This window comes from Cannabis sativa, chromosome X, assembly GCF_029168945.1.
Source record: "Cannabis sativa cultivar Pink pepper isolate KNU-18-1 chromosome X, ASM2916894v1, whole genome shotgun sequence".
In the NCBI taxonomy this organism is placed as follows: Eukaryota; Viridiplantae; Streptophyta; class Magnoliopsida; order Rosales; family Cannabaceae; genus Cannabis; species Cannabis sativa.
In genome coordinates this window covers 69,278,390-69,287,930 of record NC_083610.1, presented here as the reverse complement: position 1 = coordinate 69,287,930, position 9,541 = coordinate 69,278,390, and the positions used below count along the sequence as shown (strand labels likewise).

General features: G+C 30.5%; 2 protein-coding genes across 2 annotated transcripts; both read right to left on the bottom strand.

Moving 5' to 3' along the window:
- Positions 1-3,786: 3,786 nt before the first annotated feature.
- On the bottom strand, positions 3,787-6,051 carry LOC115714337 (probable BOI-related E3 ubiquitin-protein ligase 2). Its single transcript, XM_030643007.2, has 2 exons — positions 4,534-6,051; positions 3,787-4,422 (listed from the first exon to the last, which is right to left on the bottom strand). Exons 1-2 carry the CDS (start codon positions 4,966-4,968, stop codon positions 3,913-3,915), a joined length of 945 nt encoding a protein of 314 aa, XP_030498867.1. The 5' UTR covers positions 4,969-6,051; the 3' UTR covers positions 3,787-3,912.
- Positions 6,052-6,649: 598 nt separating this feature from the next.
- LOC115714328 (uncharacterized) lies at positions 6,650-9,041 on the bottom strand. The gene is made up of 6 exons (XM_030642995.2): positions 8,576-9,041; positions 8,263-8,397; positions 7,951-8,029; positions 7,752-7,846; positions 7,388-7,555; positions 6,650-7,085 (listed from the first exon to the last, which is right to left on the bottom strand). Exons 1-6 carry the CDS (start codon positions 8,892-8,894, stop codon positions 6,925-6,927), a joined length of 957 nt encoding a protein of 318 aa, XP_030498855.1. The 5' UTR covers positions 8,895-9,041; the 3' UTR covers positions 6,650-6,924.
- Positions 9,042-9,541: the final 500 nt, after the last annotated feature.

The following is a 9,541-nucleotide window of genomic DNA, read 5'->3' as shown; positions in this document are numbered from 1 at the left end:
ATTACAAATCCAAAACCGATTTTTGTGTGGTTAGTACCTATTTGGCAATATTAATGGCTATATTAATGCCTCGGCACGTACCTATTTATGATAGAGGGTTGTGACTCTCGAATAATTAGCATCAAATATCAGTTCAAATATTAATGAGATTTGTTTTATTTTTATTTTATTATATATAAATAATATTTTATTATTTTATTAAATATAAATAAAAAGTCACTCATGAATTTCTCATAAATCAAGAAATTCAGTTATATAACGTACCTATTTATGATAGAGGGTTGTGACTCTCGAATAATTAGCATCAAATATCAGTTCAAATATTAATGAGATTTGTTTTATTTTTATTTTATTATATATAAATAATATTTTATTATTTTATTAAATATAAATAAAAAGTCACCCATGAATTTCTCATAAACCAAGAAATTCAGTTATATAGGCACACTTTATATAGAATAGATATATGTATATTAGTTTGATTTGTATATAAATATAGATAGAAATAGATTATTATTGAAGATTAAGAAACAATAGTCTTTTTTTTAATTTTTTTTCTATGAAATATTAAATAATTTATTATTAAAAAAATAACCGATCCAAAATAACCGATCCAATCCGCACTATTGCGGATTGGATTGGATTGGATTTAAACTCTTATGCGGATCGGATTGGATCCAAAATATGAAATCCGCACTTAGTGCGGATTGGATGTTGTTTGAGCAAAAAAGTGCGGATTGGATCGGATGAACACCCCTAGATAGGATTGTAGTTTCTATGTGAGACGTTGGCACATTTGACTATTCACTATTTAAGTTCACTTTTCTAATATGAGTTTTCAAAAGAAAATAGTTTGTAATTTTTTTGAAGAACTTTTTATTTTACTCTTAATATTTTGTATATAAAATAGTCATATGAGTAGTTATAAACATAGTATTCCTTACACCGAGTATAAAGACTATGTCTTGAGTTCATATCCCCTGCAATATGATATAATAATATCATAAAGACAGTGACAAGAATTATATTAAAAAAATAAATAAATGAATTCATACATATATTAATTAAATTCTTAGGATACATATATATTTAAAAATATTTATGCCAATGCATAGAACTAAGGAACATACATGATACATTCATATGAAATGAGCATAATTGAAATAAAAGAGAGAAAAAACAAAAGAAAAATTCCTTATATATATATCTATGTTTTAATATTTGAATGTGTGATTTTCAAGAAGTTTGGAAACAGTAGAACCTTGTCTTTTAGTCTTTCGGCTTTTTTATATTATATAAAATCAAATTAGAAATAACATATTTTTAAACCTAAAATCTCAATAATATTATATAACTCATTTATTATTAAAGCATATCTAAATATCTAATAGAGATACAAATAAATGATATAAAGTTATAATATAGTTCATTTAGTAACATTTATGTTTGTGTCAAAAAGTAATGTAAATTTAGTGTATATTAAATTTTGTTTTAAATTTGACAAAATATTTATTATAATGTAAAATTTGCATCACCATAAATGTATAATTTTATTATTTATTTTTATATGCTTTTAATATTTTATTAGTATATTTAGTTATACTATTAATTATTATTGTTATGGGGCATTAGTAGTGTTCAACACCTTCTATAAGTGGCGTTCTAAAAGTTATTTTATTAAGTTATATGGAACCTAATACTTAATTACACTAATAACAATATGACACCGAAGAAAATGCTAAGTATCAATAATACTTTTTAGCAATGCTCTTATTTAAATTATTTTTTTATTGTCTTACATTATAAAATAATAATAAAATTAATGATAAAACTATAACCTTTTTATACTTTTAATAAGAATATTAAATTTTGCATTAAAGTTTTATAATTATGCACTAAAGCATAATGTTAAAAATTAATGCAAATATATTATAATTTTGAGCATTCTTTTAGAGTGACCAACACCAAATAAGTTGACATTTTATGAATGAGCGATTAGTAGTTTTTTCATATTATTTAATAAAATAAATATGTTATACATGATATTAAGTTGTACTTATAAGTCATTCAGGAAAAAATGTACTCATAATGATATTCCTTGTAGTTTTTGAAAAAGAATTAGTAGAATGCAATAAAAGTCTATTCTATGACAATTTGTGCTCTTTTAGCAATTTTCTATCAAAATCGGCAATGAATTAATTGTGATTTTTGTCGTGTTAATATTTGAGTTGTTTATCTAGTTGATATAGGAGAGTCTTGGATGATATTTTCGTTTCAAAAAAATATAAAAAAAAAAACACTTGTCAATAACTAATCTTCAAAAGAAAGTATAAGGTGCTTTTACAATGAACTATCTTAAAAAAGATGCATTGATAGCTAATGCACTATTTACTTGTTTCCATATTCAAAATAATTTTTTAGTTCAATTTAATTTTATATTTGTGACTAGTTATTTAAGATATTTTATAAAATTTTAAGAAATTCGGTATAATTTACAATATGGAAATCAGTGTTCAATTTCACACGCGTATAAAATTAAATAGTTACGCATACAACACACTGTTTGAATTATATTTTTAATATGTTAAATTTTTTTGAATTTTTTAAAATTTTACAAGATATCTTAAATAATTTTAACGTATATAACTACGATAAAAAAATTAACTAAAAAATTATTTTAAATACTAAATTCCTTTAAAGTGTTTATTTTAAAATTTTCCAAAAGTTTATAATCTTTATGAAGATCATTAAAATAATTATTGGGATTTTGAAAGTACAAACAAAAAGAAATTATAATAACCACTCTTTTTCCTTTATTAATTTAAATGTGAGTATAAGTATTAGAATAAAGAAACAAACAATAAGAAGTTGCCATAGTGTGAGTTGTCACACTCACAATCAAACTCATTTCACGGTAGAAATAAAACAGTAAAATAGGCAAAAGTAGGTATGTCATGGCCCTATAATTAGACTCAGTCCTCTTTGGTTGGAAACTCAAAATAAAGCAAAGCAAAAGTTTTATTATGCCATTACTATTTATAAACACACCTCTATCCATCAGAAACACACATTCCTATGCTAATAATACACAACACATAATAATAATAATAATAGATATATATTTTCCCTTATTTTGAACAAATATATGGCAAAAATAAAAAAACACACATAAACAGGTGCTATTCTCAATGCTCAACATCTATTCTAATAAATTATTTGTTTATGTTTCTTAATACTAGGCCTCTTCTTGCCTAACTAGGTGTGTTCACTATATGTATATTATATATGCCAACTCATAACGAAACAGCTGCAAATTGCAGAGGGTAGCTGCAAATGCATGGCTATTTTGGCAAATTGGGATAAGATCAAAGTCTTGCATTATAGAAAAAGTTATTCTCATGTCTTGTTTTAAAATACTTTCTAACTTTTCTTTCTTTTTCAATGACAATTATAGTAGTGGTTTTGAGTGAATTGTGTGACGATTGAAAGACTCTAAGATTGAGAAATTTGGTTGTATTTATTCAGCTTTAGCCTCTTCCGACCGGTCCATTGACGGTGGTGTCGTTTTCATAACCCTCTATTATCCTTATTGGAAGAAGCAAAAACTAAGGTAAAAATTATACCTTACTTTTTTCACCAAACAAACCAAACACAACTTATTATTTATATTAACATTCACTTAACAAAATTTAACATATTACATTACAAAACATAGTCAAATATTACTACGTACACACACATGGCTATTCAAAACCTAGCTAGACAAAAAAAGACAAATAAGACTTCATAATAACTATGGTCTTTTTTCGTTTTTGTTTTTTTTTCTTAACACACCAACAAACAAAACAAGAACCGAATCCGTTTTTCAATGCAAGAAAACGGAATACTGGGTGGGGGCTATTATTTTTGTAATTAGACGAAAAAGACTTCCATGGCTGCCTCCTTGTTAGTTTCACAAACTGGACAAGAAACAAGAGAGGTTTCGCAAGACTTGCAAGAACAAAGGTGTCTGCAAGGGAAGAAAAGAACACATAAGCTCTGTGTTTTGCAGCTGTGACAAACAAATTTCTGGTCATTTTTATAAAGTACTGATCCCTCGCAACATGATCCGGTATCTTCGACCAGGTTATGGTTGTTGTTGTTGTTAACGTTCAAAGCTTTGTTTCTGCCTTTGAAATAAGCGAGTGTGTTTCTGAGGTCCACAACTGTAGAGTCAGTTCCTATAGCCACTCTTTCCCATGTTTGGTTTTCAATCTCTACATTCTTCAACTCATCATGAAGCTCCTCTGATTTGATTCTAACTCGAACCATGTCTTCTTCCTTTTGCCTAATCAAGCTCATCATCTTTGACTCGAAACTACTCATCAGAACAGATAATTGTTGCTTACTTTGTTCATGCAACACCAACCTTAACTTCTCACTCTAAAGTAAATACAAAAGAAATATATATCAGTATAATTAAAAAAGAAGAAGAAAGAAACTCTAATATATATATAGATAAATATATATATAAATGATCATGTAGTTACTTACTTGTGATTGAAGAATGAAGTCAAGCTCCTGTTTATGCAACTCCAGCTGAGCATCCATAGCCATTTGAAAAACAATATCAGAAGAAGATGATGACGATGAAGAGGCATATACCCCATAATAATTATTATTATTAGTATTACTATCAAAAACGCCTGCAGTGGTGTAGTTTTGGGGTTGAAACTGAAGTGGTGGTGGTGGTGGTGGTGGTAGTGGTAGTGGTTGTTGTAGTTGTTGTTGAAAGGTTTGAAGGCCATAAGAGAAGTCATTATGAAGATGATGATTATGATGATCATCCTCAATCACGAGAGTAGGAGGAGGAGGAGGAAGAAGATGAAGAGGTTGAGGAGGGTTGATTGACCAATAATCTTGGACACCACAAATAAAAGGTGCAGGTGATGACAAACCCATATTATTACCAGAAGGAAAGTAATCCATAATATATTTTATGAGAAGAACGATAATAATAATAATGATGAAAAAGATGGTCACTATTTTTATTCTTATATATCAAACGAATTAATATTTGGGTAGGTTTAAAGCTATAAGATTCATGTTGTTGTTTACACAAGAAAAGATGCATGACCCACCTCTCTCTTTTCTCTTTCTTTTCTTTCTTTCTTTCACTCACTCTTAATTTGTTGGCTTGGCTTGGTATATTGTAATAATAAGAGCATTTGGGTTATACTGCCCTTTCTAACTGAAGAAATTGAAAAAGGTTTTCTTTGTGAAAGAAACCCGTGTGGGGAGGAGTCGTATATATAGCGGAGCTAGCTAGGAATTACAAAAAAAAACTACTGACAATTGGACGTGATTAATTACTATATGGTATGGGATATATTTATCCTATTACGGGGATTAAAAAGTAAATGCGAATTTGGTTGTTTTTTTTTTAGGATTTTATTAAATTATTATATGTGTATATTTGAGTGAGTGGTCAGAACTTAGTACAACTTTTTTTAACCAGCAGAAGCATTAATGAGAGAAGGTGTAACAAAGGTTGGGGAAAACGACGGCGTACACATGCAGATTTTGTGACAAAGAAGTCACACAAATATAGAGAGAGAGAAAGAGAGAGAGAGAGAGAGAGTAATTCACTCAATTCAGACGTGAAAGGGTGAGATTTTTAGACGTTATAGGGGGATGGGATGGAAAGATAATTGAATGACTAGCAAAACCAAATTTCTTTTTTCTTTTTTATTTGTTTTAGAAAAAACAAAATAATAATACTAATTAAAATTAATGAATTTTTTTGCTTATCATAGATGTTATATTTGTTATTATATAAGCAAAGTGACATCAGAGAAGGAACACATTTTGCCAAGTGGCATTTTCAAGCTGTTGTGGTAGATATCTTTTCATGAAGGGATATGTAAAAAGAACACTTTTATGATGCTTTCTTTTAGTTAGGTAATTTATTAATATGAAAACTTATTATAACATGGTAGGGAAAGAAAAGAAAAAGATTGATTTCTTTTTTCTTGGGTTAATGAGAGAGGTGTTTTAAAAGCCTGCAACGCAGTTTATAGCAGAGCATTGACACATGAGAAGAAATTTGGCGAGGCTAAACCATGTATTAAGATTTCATTATGAAATTTGGCTCTCTCTCTCTCTCTCTTTCTTGTCTTTCATTGTATTAACACCATAGAAAGAGGGGAGCTTCCGAAGCTTGAAAATCGGGTCAAACAGTATGTGCATCATGCAATCAGATTTTACTTGGGGGAGTAGGTGAGCCTTTTAGTAATAGAGAAAGAAAGAGAGAAAGGATGGTGATGAGAAAGAGAAAGTATAATGTCAGATAGGGGGCCATGTCATATTTGGTTAAAGTGGATAATCAGTTTGTACTTTCTGGGTACTACATATATGACATGTTTATTGATTATGTGGGATATTGTTTTGGCATATCAAAAGATTCAATAGCACAGTAGCCCGTAGCCATGAGAACTAGCCTGTGTAATTGAGCTAAACTGCCAAAGTGTCATTATATCTCTTTTTGACTCTCTAGTCTCTCTCTCAACATCTCATGTTGTTAAATATTATATAAATGTGAAAAATGAAGATATTCACTTCTCAATGCTCGAGGACAGTCACTGTGAGATGTGAGAAAAAAAAAACTAGCTAAAGAATAACATCACCTCATGTATAATTGACTGACATTTGATCATTTATTCAGATACAGAGCTGGTTTTGAATCTGTATGGGGCTAGGCTACTACTAATAAACATCACCAAAACGCTTTGCTGAGTGATTACTAATTTACTACTGCCAAATCAATTAATAATTATCAGCAAAGTCATCATCCAAACCAGTATAATTTATATAAGTTTCAATTTCTTTTCTTTATTATTAGTAAAGTAGATTGTAAAGTAATTCATTAATAAAACAGTAGTAGCATTATGCCTGAATCTTAGAAGACTTTCCCACTGCACTTTCCATGCGACTGTACCATTCTTCAATCCGGGTATTGTCCACCATGTCTCTTCCAGATTGAAGGGGCCTGATAGGCCTCAGAACCCCAAAAACAGATATATCAGCTAAATTTGGATTTGAATCACCTGAAAGAAAGTAAATTTTTGCATTATTAGAAGCACTTATTAGAGGAGCCAAAGACACTCAAATCTTTTACAGTGATTTCAACCAACTCTAAAGCAATGACTACTTGTATTCTAATGTGTAGGTTAGGCAAGAAAAAAAAAACATATAGAATCTTTTTTAATTTTAGTAGGCATTATAAGTTGATGCATACATATTTTGCTGATTTCTTATAATTAAAAAGATAATAAACTAGAGAGCCATGGCTCCCCTCCTTAGCTCAGTCAGTCCTATCAAGTATAGTCCAATATTCAGTAGACCTTACCATGAAATTGTCTTCCTTTGAGAGCATCCACCCATGTTTCTACAGCTTCATATAAGGCTGCACGCTCATCGGTGATGTTATGCCTCTTCTTCAGTTTCTTAGAGACAAAATACATAGCTGCAGCTCCTCCATATTTTGCTACTATCCTTTCAGAAAAACTAAAATTGCCTGCATGCACAAGCAACCAATTTTAAAGTAAGTGAGCAGATAACTTTATCTATACAACTGGTTTCACCAAAATTTTATCATGCAAGGCGCGCCGAAGGTCCAATTTATCTGGGGACGTTAGCTGTGCTGAGGTCTAGAAGACTACCAAAAATTCTAATATAAACTTACAAAAATATTCTGGATTTAGCTGGTATACCATGAGTAGTGATGTAATCAAACGACTCAATTGCCTCAGAAACAGTTCGATATATGTTTGGTGATAAAACATGCACCAAATGGTTATCCACCCACCTATATCACAACAAATATTGCATTTTCAGTGTTCTAGTATGATGAAATTAAACATAAAACATGAGCTTGGAAGATGGTCAGATGACGCAAAAGAGCCATCATACCTGCACCAAATCTTTTCTTCTTCTCTGTCCAGGGTGTCGCTCTCAGGATTGATCCTTTTATACAGAGTATCAATTATATCTGCGAAGAAAAAAAAAAACTAGACTTTGAGCAATTTGCACACTAAAGATGGGACACAAGAAACTGATATATAAATCAGAGTAACATCCTTAGCCCTTTGCCAAATGAATTTTGATTTGGATTCTCCATTAGATTGAAATACCAAACGATACACAAAAACTCAATACATATGTCATAAACCACATAGTTGGCAATGAATGACTTCGTTCTCACAGATATGACAGAGAACTAACCTGAAGAATCAACCATCTGTTCACCATCAACTTTCAAAATAGGAACCTTTTTGTAATCAGACCACTTTATCTCTTTTTTGTTCATGGGGTTAACCTCCACAATTTTGTATGGCAAATCGTAATAATCCAAAAAAGCTACAGTGAATGAAAAAGAAAATCAACTAAACATTAATAGAGCTTAATCACATCTAACAAATAGTACAATGTAAATAATCAAGCTCATAATTCACAGAAAACATTCAAAACAGTGGCACAGCTGCACAATTAAAAAAAAAAATACAAATATATATATGATCTTTTTTTTTTATTTTACCTTTCACCTTATTGCAGAAAGGGCAGGCTTCATATTGATAGAGCACAACGTTTTTAGGTTGAAAATTATCGGAGCTCGGAGACTCCTTGGCATGAGTGTTTCGAGCCAATGATGCTACATTAGAGAAACACGTGGTCCCAGAAAAGGGGCTCGATTGCCCAATGATGCCATCGGATAACCTTCCGGAGCACCAAAACGTCCCGAAACGCGGCGAGCATGAGCTGAGAGTTCCTGGTTGAAGAAGTTGAAGTTGAGTGGCGCCTAATCCGGCAGAAATGGCTCGACTGATTAGTGAAACTCCGTTAAGCCTTCTGATCATGATCGAAAAAACTTGAATACGATTTAGGGTTTTAAAGGGGTTTTAAGACAGTTTGGAGTTTTGGGTCACCTACTACTCACACACGCCTCTTCTTCTTCATTCTTCTACTTGTCTACTTCATAGGATACACGTTTCACCCCAAACAACCATACTTTTACTTATTATTATTATTATTATTATTATTATTATTTATAAAGAAATCAATTCAGGGTCCTATTTGTACTATTTTAGAAAATACATGGTCCATTTTGTCATTTAACAAAACACAGGGTCTAATTGGTAACTTTTGTAAAACAGAGGGTCTAAAATGGTATTTACCCTTTATAAAGAGTAATTTATGATAGACTAATTAGGATTTTTGCCCCCTTAACTTTGACATATACTAGATCATGCCCCTTGAACTTTTAAGGTCGTTAAAAATGCCCCCTGAACTATTGAGATTGTTGGATTTAAGGACTTTTTTCCGTAAAAAAGTCTAACATTGATGAAAGTTTAGGGGGCATAATTTAGTACATGTCAAAGTTCAAGGGACATGATTTGGTAGATATTAACGTTTGGGAGCATTATTTAATACATAAACAATCTTTGAAATAGTAAAACTGAATGAAATTTGATAAAAGTCCTTAAATCTAACAATTTCAATAGTT

What these genes read in the sequence shown, in the direction of transcription:
- LOC115714337 (XM_030643007.2), bottom strand. Translation starts at nt 4,968, where the DNA reads ATGGATTACTTTCCTTCTGGTAATAATATGGGTTTGTCATCACCTGCA. An exon ending in ACTTCATTCTTCAATCACAA is followed by an intron (nt 4,423 to 4,533) that starts GTAAGTAACTAC and finishes TATTTACTTTAG; the next exon opens with AGTGAGAAGTTAAGGTTGGT.
- LOC115714328 (XM_030642995.2), bottom strand. Translation starts at nt 8,894, where the DNA reads ATGATCAGAAGGCTTAACGGAGTTTCACTAATCAGTCGAGCCATTTCT. An exon ending in ACAGATGGTTGATTCTTCAG is followed by an intron (nt 8,030 to 8,262) that starts GTTAGTTCTCTG and finishes TTTTCTTCGCAG; the next exon opens with ATATAATTGATACTCTGTAT. An exon ending in TGATTACATCACTACTCATG is followed by an intron (nt 7,556 to 7,751) that starts GTATACCAGCTA and finishes TTGTGCATGCAG; the next exon opens with GCAATTTTAGTTTTTCTGAA.